Source organism: Panthera leo, chromosome B4, assembly GCF_018350215.1.
Source record: "Panthera leo isolate Ple1 chromosome B4, P.leo_Ple1_pat1.1, whole genome shotgun sequence".
NCBI classification, from domain to species: Eukaryota; Metazoa; Chordata; class Mammalia; order Carnivora; family Felidae; genus Panthera; species Panthera leo.
This window is the reverse complement of record NC_056685.1, coordinates 63,234,251-63,255,882: the sequence shown is the minus strand read 5'-3', so window position 1 is coordinate 63,255,882 and position 21,632 is coordinate 63,234,251. Positions and strand designations below refer to the sequence as shown.

At 39.0% G+C, this 21,632-nt stretch overlaps 1 protein-coding gene across 9 annotated transcripts in view; it reads left to right on the top strand.

Annotated features, from left to right (window-relative positions):
* Nucleotides 1–2,893: 2,893 nt before the first annotated feature.
* Nucleotides 2,894–21,632, top strand: part of CAPRIN2 (caprin family member 2) — a 45,128-nt gene continuing 26,389 nt past the window's right edge. For all 9 annotated transcript variants that reach the window (XM_042946188.1, XM_042946186.1, XM_042946184.1 and 6 more), the window contains exons 1-5: nucleotides 2,894–3,084; nucleotides 4,188–4,453; nucleotides 6,471–6,533; nucleotides 15,730–15,816; nucleotides 20,165–20,403. In XM_042946188.1, coding sequence (XP_042802122.1) covers nucleotides 4,202–4,453; nucleotides 6,471–6,533; nucleotides 15,730–15,816; nucleotides 20,165–20,403 — 641 coding nt within the window. In that variant the 5' untranslated portion in view covers nucleotides 2,894–3,084; nucleotides 4,188–4,201. The remainder of the gene's footprint in view (nucleotides 3,085–4,187; nucleotides 4,454–6,470; nucleotides 6,534–15,729; nucleotides 15,817–20,164; nucleotides 20,404–21,632) is intronic.

The following is a 21,632-nucleotide window of genomic DNA, read 5'->3' as shown; positions in this document are numbered from 1 at the left end:
TGTAGAGCCACTAAGAAGCAGATTTCTATCACCTATAACAAAATACTTAAGATCATTTCTCGTATCTCCACTCACATGCTACCAACTTCAGCATCCTTTGGTGAATTAATCTTTCCAGTTTCAACAACATGAAGCTACATTAACTTTAAGTGACTACAGCATAACCATCCTTGGGTGAAATATACATTTGCCAGAAAATGCATATTTAAAATCTTCACATTTTCAAGGGTTGTAAAGTTTGGCTGTTTTTACAGAAATCAAACAAACCATCCATCATAAGTCTTTAGTATTTTTGTTTTTCTATTTTATTGACATAGTTGTTTTTGCTAGTTATTCCTGTAGTGTTTACTGAATTCCTGCTTAGTTCCAGGAGAGCACGGGCTATATTTGTCTTGCTCACCATTATATCTCTATCACCCAACACAGCAGATACCCAATAATTATTTGTCCTTTGCCCACCCCCCTCAGTTATTGAGATATAACTGACATAATGATAAATATTTGTTGAATGAATGAATCTATATATTCTTCCCCTATTGATTTGAAATACTTTTTTTATGAAAAAGATTTTTTTAATGTTTATTCATTTTTGAGAGAGAGAGAGAGAGAGAGAGAGAGAGAGAGAGAGAGAGAGACTAAGCACGAGCAGGGGAGGGGCAGAGAGAGAGGGAGATACAGAATCTGAAGCAGGCTCCAGGCTCTGAGCCTTCAGCACAGAGACCGATGTGGAGCTGGAACCCATGAACTGTGAGATCATGACCTGAGCTGAAGCCGGACGCTTAACTGACTGAGCCATCCAGGCGCCCCTGAAACACTTCTTTTAAACTCACATTTTAAATACAGCATTTCTTTGCTAAGCTTGGAGGTGACTTTCCACAAATACTGCCTCATAGTTGGCAAGACAAATCAAGGTGCAGTAGAAAACAGGGAGTGGGGAGAGGAAAATAATAAATTTGTGCTTTGAGCATGTCCTTCTTTTTTTGAAAATTTTTATCAGTTTATTTATTTTTTGAGAGAGAGAGAGAGAGAGAGAGCAAGTAGGGGAAGCACAGAGAGAGAATCTCAAGAAGGCTCTGCAATCAGTGCACAGAACCTGATGTGGGGCTCGAACTCACAAAGTGTGAAATCATGACCTGAGCTGAAATGAAGAGTCGGACGCTTCAACTGACTGAGCCACCCAAGTGCCCCTGGGCATGTCCTTCTAAAATAAGCCAGATTTACTGGCTTAAAAGATCTTCTCTAGCAGGAAAGCTTTTTCCTCAATCACTTTTTAAATTTTATTAGAAGACATTATTGCAACCTTATCTACTGAGATACAATCTCCTACAAATGTTATGTTATGCTTATACAGACTGTACCTTACTGGACTTGATGTTTAATTATTTTTGTTTTTGTATTCTTTCTCAGTTCACTTTTTGACTCCATTTTGGGAAATAAATCCATACAGGTTTATTCAAAATTATTCCACTAATGGGACATTTAGGACCTATGGCCAGATCTATCTGACCCAGGAGATTATTTTTTCCTCGTCAATTAGAAGGCAAATATTTCATGATTAATATGGCTGAAATAACGTTCTTAGGTATTAATTAGTGTAGACTACAACAGTCGCTACAACAGTCATAATCTCTGGTGTAACTTTGTGCCTTCTCGTTGATCCAAAAGTGTGTCCTTCACTTTTTCAAAAAAAAACTGTGTCCAGTTTTTTGTTTCCCTTCATGCTCAACAGCTTCTGTTCTCTCTAGTTATAAACAATGAAACAAATGGACAATCTAATATTTGTCTGACCCTCAAGGTCACAGGTGGGATTCAGAGTTTCAAAGTTAAGATGCAACATTAACGTACATTACTTCAGGAGGACCTAAAAGAACAGATAATAAGTGGCAAAATACTGTATCAAGAAATGTTAAAAATCATGATAATTTTGGTGTGGGCTTGGCTAACACTTCTTAAACTGGACCTTTGTTTCCTTTATTATACTCCTGATTTTTCTCTATTTTTTTCTTGCCAGTCTAAATAGATCTTATCAGAGCCTCAGGGACAGGAGCTAAATCAATTCTATGTGGTGTAATAGCTGGACACATGTTGAGTCCCAGATGTTGCCGAATGTTTCCTACCCCCCCCCCCCCCCCCCTTATTCATTAAACACCATGCCTTCCTTCAGAAACACTGATGTGTTTCCAGCCTTTTTTCTTGATTTTATGCAACCTTACCAAAATTTTTATCAGCCTTTTCTCTGAGTGCCAACAAATCCATCTGCTTCAAAGCAACAAATGACACAGCCTAAATAAACAATCTTATAGTTGAAGGTTGCGGAGTCACTCACTCCATTTTTATGGCCATGCTGATTCGGGGCATTCTGCTGTCAGAGGCTGAGTCCTTTCGGGAGAAACAGTGATTTTTCCCTACCCGACCAGGAAGGATGGAATCTGACAGGGCAAAGGCACGCCAGCACTTCAAGAGTGCCCACCTAAACCACCAGGGAAGCTCAAGCTCATTTCACTGGCAATTCCACAAAGGGCGCGCCGCCCTTTTCGGACGATCGAAATCACCTGTTCAAGGTCGCACATCCTCTAGTTACCGCATGCAATCAGCAAGGTTAGGCAGGGCTGCTGGGTCTACCGCCGGTTGGCTCTCGGCGACACACCGGGCCCACCTGCTACCCTGCAATCTGCGCAATCGCGGGGAGAACGCGCCCTCTCGCGACCGACTTCCCGCCGCAGCCCGGCCTGGAACAAACGCCCTCCGGGGCCCGCGACCCGCGGCGGCGGGGCAGGGGCCCCGGAAGGAGGCGGTGCCGGGGCGGCCCGAGGCTGCGCGTGCGGGAGGATGGGGGCGGGGCGCGCCTATATAAACTCCGTGCGGCGGAAAGGGCGGGCCTGGGCAAGAGCGGCTGAGTCGGCGGAGCGCCCGGCGCCGCAGACGCCGCCAGCGAGGACAGGGAGGGGGAGAGGGAGGAGGCGGGAGGAGGAGACGCAAGTGCGGGGTGGCGCCGGTCCACCTCCGCAGCTCTCCTGGCTCCCGCCGGCTTTCGAAGGCGGGCCCGGGCTGCGGCAGCGGCAGCGGCCTCGGCGGCCAGCGGAGGTGAAGCCGAGCTGCGGCGGCCTGTGGGTCGACGCGGCGTAGGGAGGGCAGGGCAGGGCTGGGCGGCCGCCGCCGCGGTGAGCTGGAAGGGCAGCTCGGCATCCCCGGGGAGGGGCCGTCGAGGGCAGGTGGCCCGTGCGCTTTTCTCCGGGTCGGCCTCCCCAGAGGCACCTGCACACGGGGCCCCAGCCTGGTGCCGGGGCGTCCGGAGGCTGTGGGAAGGGCGGGGGTCGGTGCCCTCGGGGCACTTAAGTGACCACCCAATAGAGGCGACTCTCGCGCGGGGCGCTGCGGGGACTGAGGATCAGTGCTGGCGTGCATGGGGCCTGTTATGCCCTTGCTTTGGGGTGCTCCGTAAGGGGATGCGCGGGGGTGAAGGTTGTGAGGACCGCTGACCAGAGCGTTGTGAGGCTCGGGAGGATAAGCCTTTAAACCCGTGTGGTGTGAGTGGTTATGGGTTAGTCTAAACAGAACAGAAAACCAACTCGGGGCGCTCGCAAGTACCTCGCTACAAATGTGCAGCAGTGACGGACTTGCCTTGTAGGCCCCAGAGCAATCAAAGGGAAGTTAGGGGTCTTGTTCAAGAAGCTGCTCCTCAGTTAGTGAATGAGGCTCTAAAAGAATTGTGTGTTGGGAATTTTTCTTTTAAATGGGCTTGTTTTTAGGATTGCGTTTGGGGCTAGTGGTGAGGGTAACGTAAAGAGGTTACAAAGGCTGCCTTAAGGTCCTAATGGGGAGAGCTTTTTTGTGTGTCATCATTCGACCATAGAAATTATTCAGAATGTGGATTGCCCTTACGAGAAGAGAGGAGCTCTGAAGCCATTGCTTGATTAGCAGTTCTTCTCCCTATGTGGAAAGTTGAATTTCTGGAAACATCCCCCGTATTGTAGATTTTGCCCACGTAAAGGCGCTAGCACTTGGCACTAATCTCCTTAAAAGTAGTAAGATGGAAACACAGTACCTAGCATCGCTGGGTTTTGAGCTCACTTCTGTGCAAAAGAATTTTGAGGGAGTGGGTCTAGACTTTTCAGGGAAGTTCGAGTCTCCATAGTCTCCTCTAGTCTTAATTTACTTTTAACTTTTTTTTTCCTTCCTTCCTTCAGCTTCATCGGTTTCAATGGTGCAACTCTCTTCATCTCCTTTTGGTTACCAGTCACCTTCAGGCCATTCAGAGGAGGGAAGAGAGGGGAATATGAAGTCAGCCAAGCCCCAAGTGAACCACAGTCAGCATGGGGAAAGCCAGCGGGCCATGAGCCCTTTGCAGTCTGCTCTGAGTTCTGCTGCCTCTCCTTCCCAAGCATATGAGACATATATCGATAATGGACTCATATGCCTTAAACACAAAATTAGAAACATCGAGAAAAAGAAGGTAACTTTTTTCCCTCCCATCCCTGTATATGTACCATCTTTAATAAGGGTTAGAGAACTGGCATTTTTGCTTTCTGTCAGGGCTCAGAGGTACTCTTTCCTAAAACATTTACCTAACCTTGGGATTTAGCTGGCTGAAAACATACAAGTAGGTTAAATATTGGGTACATTAAGCATTTTATTTGATTTCTCAGCATAACTAAATAAAAATATTCCTCATAGTAAAATTACTATGCATGCTGCTGTTGAAATACTTGAAGAGCCAGCAACTTTAAGTCAGATTAATTCTTTGAGTGTAGTATTAATGTTTCTTTTCATAGATGAGTAATAGCCTGATTTTTTTTTTTTAGCTTGTTTTCCTTGTGACTTTCTGCAGCAGTTGATATTGCAGTAAAGCTGCTGCAGTCATTGGAAGCTTCAGCGATGGGAGAGCCAGAAAAGGTTTTAGCACTAATTTTTGTGTTGCTAGGTGATCGTTTAAGATTGGTAGGTTAACATTGTAGAAAGCCTTATAAAGAGACTCAAATTATAATCAGCCCAATGTTACAGTAAATGCTGATGTAAAGATCCAAATCATTCCTTATTTCCTGAGTCATGTAGCCTGTGAAACAGTGCTGCACGTTGCTTTGTTGTGTCATGATTCTCTTTTGCTTGTGATAGTAAGGTGAGTGATTGACTATCTGGACCTGGGAACACTTACATATTTTTATTCCAGGATCTAGTTCAACCATAGGAAAGTTGCTTTTAATGGAGGAGTATGAAGAGATTTTTAAGAGTCTGGTTGACTCTGTCTCCCCCCAGCCCCCACCCCCCATCCCAAGGTAGGGAAGAAAGACCAGTTACTAGTAGCTTCTCTGTAACCCTAGCTCTCATCAGTTGTCTTTTGAATGCATGCAGTTGATCACAAGTGTGATAAGGTGAGTGTGCCTGGGTCAGCACAAATTCCCTGCCACTATGGGAAACTAGTCAAAGCACGATCTATTCAAAGCAGGATCTGTTGATGGAGACCCATTAATGTCTTTTTCCCAGGTGGAGGAACTACATATATGTGTATACTTACACGCTCTAGTGTAACTATAGTACCTCCTTAAGTTTGAATACTTGTCTGGTCAGTAACAATGCTTTTGTTTGAAACTTCTGGAAAAGCAATTGAAAGCTGTAAAGCCAATATGGGAGAAGCCTAAACATTGCTTTTAGAATACTGTAGTGGGTCATGTCATTATTCTGGGGACAATAAATGCAATTTGTCATGTATTCACTGAAATATGAAACTCTAGGAAAAAAAGCTTTGAGTTAAGTCTATTATAATGCTAGAGAAAATATCTTCTACATTTCTATAATGCTAGAGAAAATATCCTCTTCTTCCATGAAGAAGTTTGCTATTTGACAAATGCCACATAATTCAACAGGTAACTGATAGTTTAAGCATGAGGTTAGAACAGAATTTCTCCGCCTCAACACTATTGACGTTTTTGTGCCAGATAATTCTTTTGTTGCAGACAGGGTGTGTGTGGGGGTGGGGGTGGGGTGGGGGGGGTGGCTATCCTGTGGAATGTAGGATGATTCGCAGCATCCTTGGGTTCTAGTCACACGATGCCTGTAGCATTTTCCACCTCCTTCTCATCCTTCAAGTAGTGACAACCAAGAACATCTCCAGACACTACCATAGATCCCTGGGGGTCAAAATTATCTCTGATTGAGCACCACTGGGGTAGGGGCATGTGATTGACTAGTTAAGTGTCTGTGTGTTAAGTAGTCTGATTGTAAGTAGAGGCCATGAAGAGAAGAGTTTTATTACTGCTTAACTTTTCTAATTCCAGACTAATGTTGATTGTAATATTTTTTCCCTGGCTGGATCTTATCTACAGTTGCTGCCTGCCATGTAGTAAACCAGTATTCTTACAGATTGATAGCATACTTCAAGAACTTTGTTTTCATAAGAAACAGTCTGGTATTTAGTTTATTTTTTTTCAGAATTTTGTATGAGACTACAGTAGATACAAGTTTCTCTTTTGTAGCTCAAACTGGAGGACTACAAGGATCGCCTGAAAAATGGAGAGCAACTTAATCCAGATCAGTTGGTAAGTAGTGTATAATCCTTGGGTCACACTTGTTGGCTTTTTTCTTTTTTTTCTTTTTTTTTCTTAATAAAACTCTAGACGGGATTGGTGAGAGCAAAGATTTGATAAGGCCAATAAAGAAGAGCGAGAATCCACTGGATTTTTCAGAAGACTTTCTTTTCTTCACTTATGAGATCTTACAGACTTCTTTTGCACTAGCAGATGGTATGGATGGAGGTATGGGTTGCTAAATAAGAGTGAAAATGTAGACTATTGCTGAACACACGGATTTAAGTTTTAAACTTTTGTTAGGCTGAACTAAAGAGGTGGAGGGACGACTAGCTTTCCACTGTTCACTGGTATATATAAACCTGACATCTTTCTGCTCTAAAAAGTAAAAGAGTATTTATTCTAGCTTGCCTAGGTTTTCTCCTTTTGCTTCTTCTTAATCCTTATGTATTTTCTCCTTGCTTTTCTATCCTAGATTGCTATGTCACCTCTCAGGAGGCATGTTTACTTTAAAAAATATTGTTTAACTTGTCTGTGGTATACCTGGCATCTGCAAGTTTTATCTAATGTGGTGAAAGTTTCTGCAATATGGAAATAAAAATGCTTAATTGATGTTTGTCTGATATCTCTTGGCTAAGAAGGGACAGAATTAAAAGTTATTTGATCTAGTCTGTAGACCTATCCTCTTCATCTTTTTCAACTACGATTTTTGGTTGTGTATCACAGATACTGGCATTCGAGATCTTTTCCCTTATTGACTCCTCTTCACTGACCTAGAATTTTTGTGATGTAGTAAATTATAATTTTGCTGAGGCACAGATTTGAATTGTGTGAGCTCTGAGAATGATGTGCTCACATAGCTGGTGAGAGGACTTAGCTGGGCATCCAGCATTTCAACATAGCTTTGTTCTCAAAGTAGTCATGGTATGTTCAGTAACTTTTGAAGTGATAATATTTTTCTTTGTGTAAATATCCTTGAAGGAAGTGTTCTGATATGGTAGTATTCTTGATTTTGGAGAAATATGGGGGTTAGGGAGAGGGAGGTTGGTGGTTCTCATGGAAGCTCTCTAGCAAAGGTCAAGGACATGCTGTATTTCAGAGCTCTGGCCAGGTAAACTGTAGTCTCAGTATTTCATTACTGTCTTTATAACTACATGTTGCTTCTGTAGCATTAACTTTTATTTCTTGAGTTAAATGCTGACAACTGCCAAATTTATGTTGCCAATAGATAAGCCCTTGGAACTCGAGATTCCTGTGTTCAGTTGCTTATTTGGCATCTCCCGACCCCCAAAACCTGTTCCTCCTCTAATCTTAATGATGTCAGTTAATGGCTTGGGGAACTAAAAGGATGGAGTTGCCAAAATCCTTGGAGAATTTCTCATCTATTTCCTGATACCACACATCTAGCCCATTAGCAAGGTCAGTTCTACCTTCAAAGTAAATCCGGAAACTGGCCATTTCTCAAATTCCGCTTCTGCCATACTGGTCCAGGCCACATCATCTTTCATCTACATTACTGTAATAGCTTCCTCACAGGTTTTTCTATTTCTGCTGTATCTCCAAGCTTGTTGTCAACATGGTAGCCTCAGTCATCCTGTTCGGATGCAAGTCAGTTGGTCATTCCTCTGTTCAACTCTCCATTGGTTCCCATCATGGCAGAATGTCCTTACTGTGGCCTACAAAGTCCTACAAAATATGCTTGCTACTTCCTTTCACATCTTTATTTCATGTCCTGTACTTCTGTCCCTTCCTAGCTTCATTCCGGCTACATTGGCCTTCTTGCTGTTCCTCAAACATCCCAGGCACGCTTTTGCTTCAGGGCTTTTTGCACTGTGTGCTGTTCCTACTGCCTGGGATGCTTTTTTCCCAGGTGTCTAAATGGCTCAATTTCCAACTTCCTTCAGCTTTTTATTTGAAGGTCATCTCAGTGAGGCTTGTCCTGACAACGCTATACCTCCATTCCTCCATTCACACTCCTTAGCTCTTTGCCTTGCTTTAATTTTTTAACTAGTAGTGCTTTTCTGACAAACTATAAAGTTTATTGTTTCTCTTTCTCTTAAAATGTAAGTTTCATTAAAGTAGAGATTCTGTCTGTTCATTGCTGTTTTCCTAGTACTTAGAATAGTTTAGAGAATATAGCAGACATGTAAAATATTTATTACAAAAGGATTTACTAAATATAAAATGAATGTTATGATTTTAGATACAATTAAGCATATAGTTTGTGGTACTTTAAAATTTTTTTTTTTTTTTTTTTTTTTAACATTCATCTTCGAGAGACAAAGTGTGAGTGGGGGAGGGGTAAAGAGAGAGGAAGACAGAATCTGAAGCAGGCTCCAGGCTCTGAGCTGTCAGCACAGAGCCCGACGCTGGGTTTGAACTCATGGACTGCAAGATCATGACCTGAGCTGAAGTTGGACACTTAACTGACTGAGCCACCGAGGTGCCCCTAATTTTTTTTTTTTTTTTAAAGTTTATTTATTTAGAGAGAGAGTGTGCAGGCAGGGTAGGGGCGGTGGAAGAGTGTGAGAGAGAGAATCCCAAGCAGGCTCTGCACTGTCAGCACAGAGCCTGACATGGGGCTCTGTCTCATGAATGTGAGATCATGACAGCCAAAATCAAGAGTTGGATGCTTACCTGACTGAGCCACCCAGGCACCCTTAGTTTGTGGTTCTTATGGGAATGAACATCTCTTCATATAAGCAATATATATTTAAGGTAGAAATTCAGAAAATGCAGATAAATTGGAAGAAAAAAAATCTGTAATCTGATCCCTCAGAACTGTCATTAGTAGTGTAGTATTTAATTAGAAAAATCTAAGTTTAGTTTTTAAAGCTGGTAATAATTCACATAGTTCAGAAATTAGGCAATAGTTTAAAAGACAGTTTTTCTTTCACCTTGTCCTTCCTGTGTTCAGTTCTTACCTTACAAAGTAAGGCCCTGGGATTATGATCTGAGCTGAAATCAAGAGTTGGATGCTCAAATGACTGAGCCACCTGGGTGCCCCACTTTCTGTTTATTTCTAATTTTGTGTGGTTGTATTTTCCCAGTTTACTTTTAATTAAGTTAGCTAGTGCTTCTTTTTTTTTTTTTTTTTAATTTTTTTTAGCTTCTGGGTTTGTTTTAGTTTTTCTCTTTTTCTGCTGTCCTTTGTTTTATTTGCTTCACTTTCTAACTTTGAATTAAGTGTTTAATTCATTTGTTTTCTTTTCTCCCGCCCCCCCCCCCCCCATTGGTTTGCATTTAAGGCTGTGAATTTTCCTTCAAGTAATGCTTTAGCTACACATTTGATACTGTATTTTCAATATTGTTGGCTAAAAATTTTGTAATTTCAGTTTGTAAATCTTCTTTAACCCAACAGATATTCTTAATATTGTAAATAAAACTTTCTATGATCTGCATGGCTATTGTAATCCTTTTAATGGTAACTCTTAAGTAACCTGTCAAGACTAAGCTAAAGACTAATAAGATTTCATTGAGATTTCTAATATAAACCTAGATTTTTTTCCTTTGAAATAGTAAGATTGTGTAATGAAGTTTTTTAGAGTCCCATTTATAATTTTAATATTTATTTTGGTTCAGATCTGGATTTGAAATAGAGAACTGAGATTCAAGTGAGTGCTTGAGCAAAAGGCAAATGGGTACTTTCAGCTTCAGTGAAACTTTTAGTTTTAAAGAATTAAGATTTGGCATCCATCTCTAGTTGCTAAACTCTGACCCTATGTTATATTTAACGCATAATACAAAACTCTTTTATTAAATAATATGAAATCTTTTCTGCTTTGTAGTCCCATTGCAGTTGGCCTTGTCAAGGCAAACCACTCAAATGTTACATGGGCTTCCTAATTAATATCCTTGTTTTGAGACCTTCCTTTTCAGTTCGCCAGCCCTACTCCCTCTAGTGTTCTTTTTTTGAAACCGAAATTTCAGTATAGGATTCTAATCAAAAGTTTAAAAATTCTATTGAGAATTTTAACATGTTTTCTTAAAACTTTTTTTTTAAAAGCATATTTATTTTGAGAGAGAAAGAGCATGTGCATGTGCATGCCAGTAGGGGAGGTGCAGAGAGCGGGAGAGAGAGAATCCCAAGCAGGCTCTGTGCTGTCAGCGTAGAGCGTGACTTGGGGCTTGATCTCACAAACTGTGAGATCATGACCTGAGCTGAAATCAAGAGTCAGATACTTAACTGACTAAGCCTCCTAGGTGCCCCAAAAATCTTTAGCATATTTGAGCCTAAAATCATGTTCTGAATTGTTTTATTAATTCAACCATAATATATTAAGTACTTACACTGGGGGATTCTGGGCTTAAATGCTAGGGTTATGATGTAAGGGACAAATGTGATCCTTGCCCTCAAAGATACAGTGTGATGAGAAAGAGGTAGGAAATAAGTAAATAAAAATGTGATGGTGTTAGGGTGAGGTACAGAGTGATAATGGATTGTAATGAGGAATTTAACCTAGTTTGGAGAATTCAGGACAGCTTCCTTGAGAAAGAAGTGCTTCAGTTCAGACCTAAAAAATGAGAAGGACTTAGCAAGTTAAAATGGGGAAGGAGGAAGAAGAGCAGGCTAGGCAGATGCTAGCATGTGTAAAAGTCCTGAGTAGGGAAAGAATGTTTTTACAAAGAGGAAACTGGAAAGAAAGCCAGTATCGATGGAGTGATGTAGTTGGAATGGGAAAGCTACATGTACATCCTTATTTCCCGTTTAAAGACTGTGTTTTTTCTTAAGGTCATCATAAATGATACAGATAAGTTTTAAGCAGAAAATAACTAGATTTGTAATAAAATCACTTTTAAGGGTGAGTGATGTTTTGGAGGTGGTAAGTGTGGGTGTAAGAAGACTAGATAATGGTTGGCTGTAGTCTCGGTCAGAGGTTATAGATACCTTGCTGGTACCAAAGTAGCAGCAAAGGAGTTTGGGTAAAGTAGATTCAAGAGATAGAATTAGCATAGCTTGGTGATAGGATCTAGTAGAAGAAAGAGCCAAGAATGGGTTCCAGGTTTCTGGCTTGAACACTTGGATGGATGGCAGAACCATTTATTGGGCCTGGAAACCCTGGAGGAGAAGATGGTTTTGGGAGGAGAGGATAAAAAGCTCAATTTTGGACGACTGATCAAAAAAATTTTTTTTTTTAATGTTTGCTTATTTTTGAGAGAGACAGATAGTGCATGTGAGAGCATGAACGGGGCAGGGGCAGATAGAGAGGGAGACACAGAATCCGAAGTGGGCTCCAGGCTCTGAGCTGTCAGCACAGAGCCTGATGCGGGGCTCAAACTCATGGGCCATGAGATTGTAACCTGAGCCAAGGTCAGATGCTTAACCCACTGAGCTACCCAGGTGCCCCAGGACCACTGATTTTTTAATGTGGCTGTGAAACATTAAGGGGTGGGTAATATCGAATAAGTGTTTGAGTTACAGGTCTGGAACACAAGTTTAGTGTACAGTTAAGCTCATCTGTGTGGTTGCTGATTGAAACCATAAGAAAAGATGAGACTATGTTGGATGAGAATATAGAAAGGAGAAAAGCCTAGGACAGAGGAACTTTGACATTTAATGTTTGGATAATAAAGGCTAAAAATATTTATAGCCAACTTTAGGGTCAGGTATCATTTTGAGTGATTTGAATTGGCCAACATCTCTGTGATGTAGGTCCTGTTTATTTTGTAAATGCTAAAAACTGGGGTGAGAGAAGTTTATGGAAAAATTACTGGTAAGTAAAAAGCTGGAGAAATGGGAGAAAAATGGAAGTTTAGTGTTATTAAAAACAAAGAGATGTTTGTAGAGCCAGAAGGTGCTTTTGTGTGGAAGTCTTCTGAGAAACCAGAATGAGAGTTATAAAAGATCTATGGATTTAAAAGGTGGTATTGACATGCTTACTTTAGCCAGGATAGTTCTGGTGGAATGATGGAAACAAAATCCGGGTTGATAAGGGCTGAAGAGGAAATGGAGACTGTGTAGCCATTTTTGAAACTTTGAGACTGAAAGGAGGGGGTTGCCAGAAAGGCGCTTATTTTTCTTATTTAGGTTGGGGGAGACTTGAACTTGTATTTATTTATATATTATATTTATTTATATTTATGTTTTTGAGAGAGAGGGCACAAGTGAGCGACAGACAGAGAATCCCACAAGGGACAGAGAGATATACAGAGAGAAGTGGGGCTCACCTGGGGCTCGTGTTTTACCAGAAGCAGGGCTTGTGTTCACCTGAAGCAGAGCTTGAGCTCACCTGATGTGGGACTCGAACTCACAAACTGTGAGATCATGACTTGAGCCAAAGTCATATGCTTAACAACTGAGCCACCCAGGCTCCCAAGACTTGAACTTGTTAAGTACTAGTTTAAGCATCAACAGAGAGTGAGAAATTCAAGATTTTTAAAAGGGAATCATAGAGTAAGATTTTTTATGAAGACGTAATTGAAAAGGATAGAAGGTAGAAGGATATTTCCTCCAGTAAGCAAAAAAAGGAAGGAAGAAAGGATGTATTCACATTGGATGATGGGAAGTTAAGGTAGTTCCCATTTGATGCTGCTTTTCTTGAATTAAAGTTAATACCATTTGGGAGTAAATATGAGGGAGTATTCCCTTCTGGTTTTATATACCTCTGAGGGCTGTATACTATGATTGTGTTATCTGTGCAAGGTTCTATAGTTGGAATACCTCTTCGTCTTTTTTATTATGAAATAATACAGCTGCAACTAAGTGTCGCTTCTAGGTTATACTGCATAATAAAGCAAGCATCAGAATCCACCATTCAACTCCAGTAGTACATTACCAACACCACCAAAGCTCCTTCCCAGTTCTTTGTCTTTACTATAACCTGACCCTGAGCTGCCCACTGCCATTTCCTTGCTTTATTTTAATAGCACTTGTTTGTTGCCCTTGAATCTGTTAGAGTTGCTTTTTCGTACCTTATAATAAATGTTATCATACTGTGTTCTGCAGTTTGTCTTTTTCACTCATTATGTTTAGGATTTTTATATTAAGGAAAGTAGTTATATTTTATTTGTTTTACTCTACTTAGTAGTAGTTTGTGAGTAGATGATGTCCTACTTAGAACAATCTTATATGTGTTATTGAGACACAAGTGTGAAATTTTTCAGGGTGCACCTGAAAAGTTACCTATCATGGGCTGTACGGTATGCCCATAGTTAACTTCATAGGTAAAAATGCCAAACTTTTCCAAAATTATTATACTAATTTATGCTAATGCTGGTAGTACATAGTTATATAGCAGTATATAGGTAGACTCTATACTTTTGTAAAAGCTTATGTTATCACACTGTTTTTAAAACAGCTTTTTTGAAGTATCATATATAGATCATAAAAGTAACCCATTTTAAGTATATAAGACAATGATTTATAGTCAATTCGTAGAGTTATGCAGCTTCCATGACAATCTAGTTTTCAAACATTTCCGTAACCCTTCCAAATTCCTTTTTGTCTCCTTATTTGCTTTCTATCTCTATAAGTTTGTCTTTTCTGGATATGTCACATAAGATAGTCTTTCCCATATGGCTTCTTCGAGTTATGATTATGTTTTTGAGGTTCATCCTTGGTGTAGTATGTATCATTAATTCATTCCTTTTTATTGCTGACGAGTGTTCCTTTGAATGATTGTACCACATTTTGTTTATTTACCAATTGCTGGATATTTGGATTGTTTTTATTTGGGGCCATAATGAATATGCTGCCATACAAATTTGCATGTAAGTCTTTATGTGGATATATGTTTTCATTTCTTTTGGGTAGGTACTAGAAGTGGGATACTATATTACTTTAAATATGGAGACTTTAAAATACTGTATATCTTTATGTGGTTAGACAAGTTTCCCACCTTGGTTTGTTTCATATTAGCCCTTTGTTTTTCCAAACAGATTAAAGTCCCATTAAAAAAAAGTCTATGCCTTTCCTAATTACCAACTTTGTTAATCTGTGAAATCTTAAAAAAAAAAAATGCCCCTTGAATTTCCAATATTTTGGGGGTGTCTGGGTGGCTCAGTCAGTTCAGGTCTTGATCTCAGGGTCATGAGTTCAAGCCCTGTGTTGGGTTCCATGCCTGGCGTGGAACCTACTTAAAAAAATTTACAATATGGGGGCTCCTGGGTGGCTTAGTCTGTTTAGTGTCTGACTTTGGCTCAGGTCATGATCTTGCTGCTCATGGGTTTCAGTCCCACATCGGGCTCTGTGCTGCCAGCTCAGAGCCTGGAGCCTGCTTCAGATTCTGTGTCTCCTTCTCTCTCTGCTCCTTCTCCACTCATGCTCGCTCTTTCTCTCTCTCTCAAAAATAAATAAACATTAAACATTTTACAATATTTTTGTTATAATACTTAATTTTGTCTGTTATAGGTAATTGTTTACAAGTCTTTTCTACCATAGTATAAATTTCTTGAAGTTGCTTATTTGTGATCCTCATTCTGCTACTTGTGTACTATATTTGAGTAGTGAATGAATATTGACAGAGGAATACTATTGGCTCATTGCTCTTGAAAACCACAGGCCCTAGGGGTGCCTGGGTGGCTCAGTCGGTAAAATGTCCGACTTTTGGTCATGATCTTGCAGTCTGTGAGTTCGAGCCCTACATTGGGGCTCTGTGCTGACAGCTCAGAGTCTGGAGCCTGCTTCGGATTCTGTGTCTGCCTCTCCCCCACTCATGTTCTGTGTGTGTGTCTCTCTCTCTCAAAAGTAAAATAAAACATTAAAAAGATTTTTTAAAAACCACAAGTCTGGGGCGCGTGGGTGGCTTAGTCAGTTAAGTGTCCAACTTTGACTCAGGTCATGATCTCATGGTTCATGTGTTCAAGCCCCACATCGGGCTCTGTGCTGACAGCTCAGAGCCTGGAGCCTGCTTCTGATTCTGTTTCTCTCTCTCTCTCTGACCCTTCCCTGCTCACGCTCTGTCTCTCTCTCTCTGTCTCTCACAAATAAACATTAAAAAAAGAAAAAAAACACAGGTCTCTCTGATCTTATACTGTACACTTCATAGTTAGGAACTCAAGTCTGTTGTTATGGCTCAGATTTCTAGCATAAAAATTGAATCTTAAAATTTATATAACTTCTATTAAATGCTCTCTCTTCCTACATTTTTTGAGTATGGCTAGTCCATAAAGTCTTAAGTCTTTTCTACTCTTTTTATAGGAACACTTATTTTGACATATTTATATTTAGAAGTTAACAGAATTGATGTTTTCTTATCCTATTTGGTAGGAAGCGGTGGAGAAATATGAAGAAGTTTTACATAACTTAGAATTTGCCAAGGAACTTCAGAAAACCTTTTCTGGACTGAGCCAAGATGTGAGTACGTTTTCTTTGCTATTCCTGAAACCACTTTAGCCACGGATCTGGAAGAAAATATTAGCGTTCATTAATGGTGTTCAGTTATTACCATCCATCTCATTCCTGCTGATATTTTATTGGGGGTGAGGGGGTTGACAATAGCTATTGAAGAACTAGTGTTTTCAGGTTTCTGGAGTCTCAAGAGAGCACAAATGGTGTCCGAATATGAGACACTGTGAATAAAGTATTAGTTGTCCAATGGGTATTCACTGTGGAGTTTTAGAAATCATTGAGAAGGGGAATAAAAACTATTTTGATGGACACAGTTTACAAAAGATTTTTTAGAATATAGGCTTGTAAATTTGTATAACACAGGCTTGTAAGTTTAGCATTATTTAACGTATAAAGAAACAGAATTGGTAGACTCTTTTTCTTGAGACCATGGCAGTTATTACCAGGAAGATTTGTGATTCATGGTAAATAGAGTTAAGTCTGGTTTCACAGCTTGTTAGGGTCTCTATGTTGGCAGTCCAAACTTCTGTCTCTGACAGATTTAGTCAGTAATTAATATGAAGCCTTAAGCATTCACTAATGAAGTATTCTTCCCTGTTTTAGAATTGTATTAGAAGGCCCTTTAAAGATCATCTTTTAACAATTAAGAAATATTTTTGTAAATTCATTTCTGGGATGGGGAGTATGCTTCATAAAATAGTCTCTTTCACTTTTTGGGTATCTTCTTGTATAGTGAACTAAAATTCTCTTCTCCATTCCTCTGGCATCAAAAAACCTCCAAAAACAAACAAACCCAACACATCATTTCTAGGCTGAGGACATCTATCATCTTTTTATAATATCATTGCTTTCTCTGGATGTTTGACTTACTTAACTCTTAAAAGGTAGTGTGTAAATCTGAAATAGCCTAGTATAGAGCCATTATCTTCTGTTTTCTAGAAAATTCTGTTAATGCAACTCTAAGATGACATGAGCTCTTTTTGTCAACCATAGTATATTTTAACTCATGTTTACTCATTTATCACTTAATTTTAGTGCTTTCTGTGAATTTCACAGTTGTTAAATATTTCTAGGCTATTTTAGATACTTTTAAATTGATTTTTTTCCTTATGATTAATCACTCCCCCATTTGTTAAATTTATTTAGTTTTGACCCACTTTACTATAAAAAGATATTTCATATCTTCTTTCTGGTTGGATGTTTGGAAGTATACTTCTATAATACTTAAAATTTTCTATTAACTTTTTTTACTCAAAATTATTTGATAATTTTAGTTTTTCATTCAGGTGTTTATTTTTTCAAAGTATGTTTTGTTTCTTTTATCCTTCTTTTTATATTTAAATCTTTTTTTAAACACCTTCCAAGTGCCAGGTACTTCTGTAAGTCAACTTGATTTTTACAGCAATCCAGGAAATAGATGTATATAAGCCCCATTTTACAGATAAGGAATCCAATGCTCAGAACAAAAGGAACTTCTTCAAAATCATATAGTCAGTAAGTGGTAGAGTGAGGGTAGGACCCTAACTACTCTTTATCTCTAAAAATTGTGTTCTTTATACAAGTATATAGTATCTATCTATTTACATGCTTTTCCACTGCTGTTGTCTAGAGGTAGTTACCAATCCACCAAATTTTGTTGCTATCCATGAGGTTATTTTTTCTAATTTGTACTGTGGATTTACTTTCACTTTAGGTGAGATATTAAGGTACTTTGGAACATGCCTTAATGAATAAAGACCCCAAAGGTGCTTGCCAAATACCTTCCAGCCTAGTAATTTTTTGAGTTTCCTTTTATTAAAGCCTTTCTTTTGTCAAACCTCTTTTAATGAGAGTCAGTTTTATAGTGTGTAACATTTTCTTTACTTACAAACTAAAGTTGGAAGCCTTTCTGTTCATCTCAATTACATCTCTCTTTGTCTTCATGACATAAGCTCTTTCCCTTGGTGGGGATTTATTATTCTAAGACAGGGATCAAAAATAAATTTTATTATTCAGTGTGATTTGTTGATAGTGGTTGACTTCATATCTTCTGCCACCCCCGCTTTTTTTTTTTTTTTTTTTTTTTTGAGAGAGAAAGTGGGTGCAAGTGAGCGATGTGCAGAGAGAGAGGGAGAGAGAGAGAAGTGGGCCTGGAGCTCACCCAACATGAACTGTGAGATTATGACCTGAGGTGAAGTCAGAAGCTCAACTGACAGAGCCACCCAGGTGCCTGTATCTTCTGCTTCTTTACAAACCAGTCCTCAACTGGTAGAAGAGAGGGAAATGTAACCTGACTTCTTAGTTTCTATATAAATAAGGAGAAATAGGGTGTTGTCAGTAGTTTTCTGATTATGATCTAGGAGACAGTGTACTTTCTTTTTTTTTTTTTTTTTTTTTTTTTTAAATTTTTTTTCAACGTTTTTTATTTATTTTTGGGACAGAGAGAGACAGAGCATGAACGGGGGAGGGGCAGAGAGAGAGGGAGACACAGAATCGGAAACAGGCTCCAGGCTCCGAGCCATCAGCCCAGAGCCTGACGCGGGGCTCGAACTCACAGACCGCGAGATCGTGACCTGGCTGAAGTCGGACGCTTAACCGACTGCGCCACCCAGGCGCCCCTGTACTTTCTTACTTGATACGTGATAGTCATCTGTCAGGCTTTATTTTGGGCATTAGTGATATATTGGTAAACAACAGAGATCTAGTCATCACAAAGCTGAAACCTATGGGGATGCAGGTAAATAAAAAGATAGCCTTTTAATGTAATAGGTACTTTGATAGGGGGAGTTCAGGGTGTCTTAAGCCCATAAAAACACTTAATCCAGCCTTGGGAATGGCTAAAGACAGATCTGCGTTAATCCTGGGATATAAGTTTGTCAGTTGCCTTTCTCTGTACCATCATGAAACCGTCCAAGAGAATCCCACTGTTTTGGAGAGCTAGAATTGCCACCTCTATTCTCCATCGTCCTCAAACAGAAACTGAGGATAATGTATTTTTGGTAAATGTTATTGGTGTAAGTCCATATTGAGATCTTGGTAAAAGCTTTTCTGAGCCTTTGCTGTCCTGAAAGTATCCTTGCCCTTGTAAACTCCAGCCAGTCCATTTCTCATTCTTGAAATTTTACCTTCACCTATGATCTCTTGTCCCTGATAGTGGCACAAGTTAAATTCATTAAGTGATCTTCATACCTCCTAGAAAGGAATTAATAATGCCTTAATGAATCTTTTCCAGAGATTCCCCCCTTCTTAATCTATTAGGATTTATGAACATGTCTTTTGTAGAGTCCTAAATATGATGGTGTATCAAAGTACTTTAACTTGCATATAGGAAAACTCTTTTAGATTTTTGTTTTATTCTCTTAATCTTCATACTTGGAAAATGTCCAGTATGATGGAAACATTACAATCAGAAAAGCAACTATGGGGAGAAAAGACCTTTTAGGTTTCTTACTGGAAATAGATGGTACTTTTTATTGATTGGTATTTTATAAATGGGAAGCCACTTCTGGGACCCATGTGTTATGTCAGACTTTAAGGTATTATAGTTCTGAGCTTTAGAGTAGATTCAGTTTGCTCAATCTACATACACATTTATTTGAGGGGAAATTTATGTTCTGCTAACTATATGTTTTGTCAGCTAAATATTGAAAAATACAACTCCATCCAGACTGACAAACTATTGTGAAAATATCTTAGTTTTACTTAAAAAAACAAAAACAAAAACAAAACTATTTGCTGTGTATGTATTTAAGCATTACATTGGTAAGACATTTTATTTCTGTTTGGTTTTCAATTCCTTATGCTTTAGCCAGTATTCTTTGGTTGAAAATTGACCTTTTTAGTTTAAATACTCTTCCCCTGCAACAAGAATTTAAAAAGCAAAAACAAAAACTTCAAAACTAAACTGGAGCATTTTCTTAAAATCTTTGGCTTAAAAAGGCTTATATACATAAATATGGAAAAGTTAAATTTGGGGATTAATATGTGCATCAGTGATAGGTACTTATTGCTTATCATAGTGATATCAGAGGTACTAGATATAGCTTGGTGTTGGGAGTCAGATATTTTGACTTTCTTAGCTTTGGTTACCTGAGACATACTAGTTTATTACTCAGTCCCTTCCTCAACTGAAAAAGAAAAGGGGATAAATGAACCTGTCAATTTCACAGTCACTGTTATATATGTATATATGTGTGTGCATATATATATATACATATATATATATATACACATACATACATATATATACATATATATATAAAATAAGATTCATCATCTAATCTCAGCTCTTTGGCATTAGATTTTTGTGCACTATGAATTGCTAATATGAGATGGTAGAAAGTTGCCAGTTTTAATTAGAATTTTTTTTTAACAGCTACTTAAAGCGCAGAAGAAGGCCCAGAGAAGGGAACACATGCTAAAGCTCGAGGCTGAGAAGAAAAAGCTTCGTACTATACTTCAAGTTCAGTATGTATTACAGAACTTGACACAGGAACACGTACAGAAGGATTTCAAAGGGGGCTTGAATGGTGCAGTGTATTTGCCTTTAAAAGAACTTGACTACCTCATTAAATTTTCAAAACTGACCTGCCCTGAAAGAAATGAAAGTCTGAGGTAAGCCGAAGAAAATATTTTCCTAAAAGAGAACACATAACATTTTAGCCTAGTTTTTTAGTTTTATATATTTTATAGTATTTATACATACACACACATGTACACACACATGTATATAATAATTAAGAAAACATTATTGTGATTCACAATGGGAAACATTGGCCAGACCAGACTGTGATAGGGTTGATAGGCTATCTAGAAGGGAAGTCAATTTGAATGATCTCATTAATGTGCTTTTTTTATTGTAACATTGATTTTAAAAATGATGTCTCATCAAGTTTTGCCCCTATACAAGTATTAATTATGTATATGCTTAAAGGTTTTTTTGTAATTGTCTCAGGCTATTGTATTACCTGAGAGTCTTTGCCTTCTTACTACTGCTGTACTTAAGTGGAGGTTAATAAAATTTAACTTGGCCAGTATCATTAAACTTTCAAAGTGAGATAGGGACGCCTGGGTGGCTCAGTCGGTTAAGCGTCCGACTTCAGCTCAGGTCACGATCTCGCGGTCCATGAGTTCGAGCCCCGCGTCAGGCTCTGGGCTGATGGCTCAGAGCCTGGAGCCTGCTTCCGATTCTGTGTCTCCCTCTCTCTCTCTCTCTGCCCCTCCCCCGTTCATGCTCTGTCTTTCTCTGTCTCAAAAATAAATAAAAAACATTAAAAAAAAAATTAAAACAAACTTTCAAAGTGAGAATTATTTGGTGGTCTTCTTATACTGTGAATAAATACTGAGAAGCAAATCTGATAATTTCAAATACAAACCCAGCAACTTGAGGTTACCTAGTTTTTCCCAGTTATCCGTTTGCTGTTTTTGCTTTGATGGGGGAAATCCTCTAATGAGCAGATCTCTGTGCTTCTGCTTTGTTAGATATGGGTCCTTCCAATGTTGTGTCTTTGGCCATGCTAAAGCAGAGTCAGATTTCAACAATTACTGGAAATCAGCCCTATATCAGGAAAAAAATCTAATAAAACTCTCAATTATCTCTATAGTCATATGTATTTTTTTTTAATTCCCATTCTGATAGTGTAGTCCATCATCATCACCTATGTGGTTGTTTCCTTCTCTTCACTTTGATGAATTTAGGGAGTGTAGCTTACTTTAATATGTGTAAGTGAAACATAATTTGAAAAATAAGCTGCTCTCTTTAAAGTCAAATGCAGCTCTTAATATTGCCATTCCACTGTTCTTCCTTCTAGGACATACACTTGATAATTAATGACACTGCATTG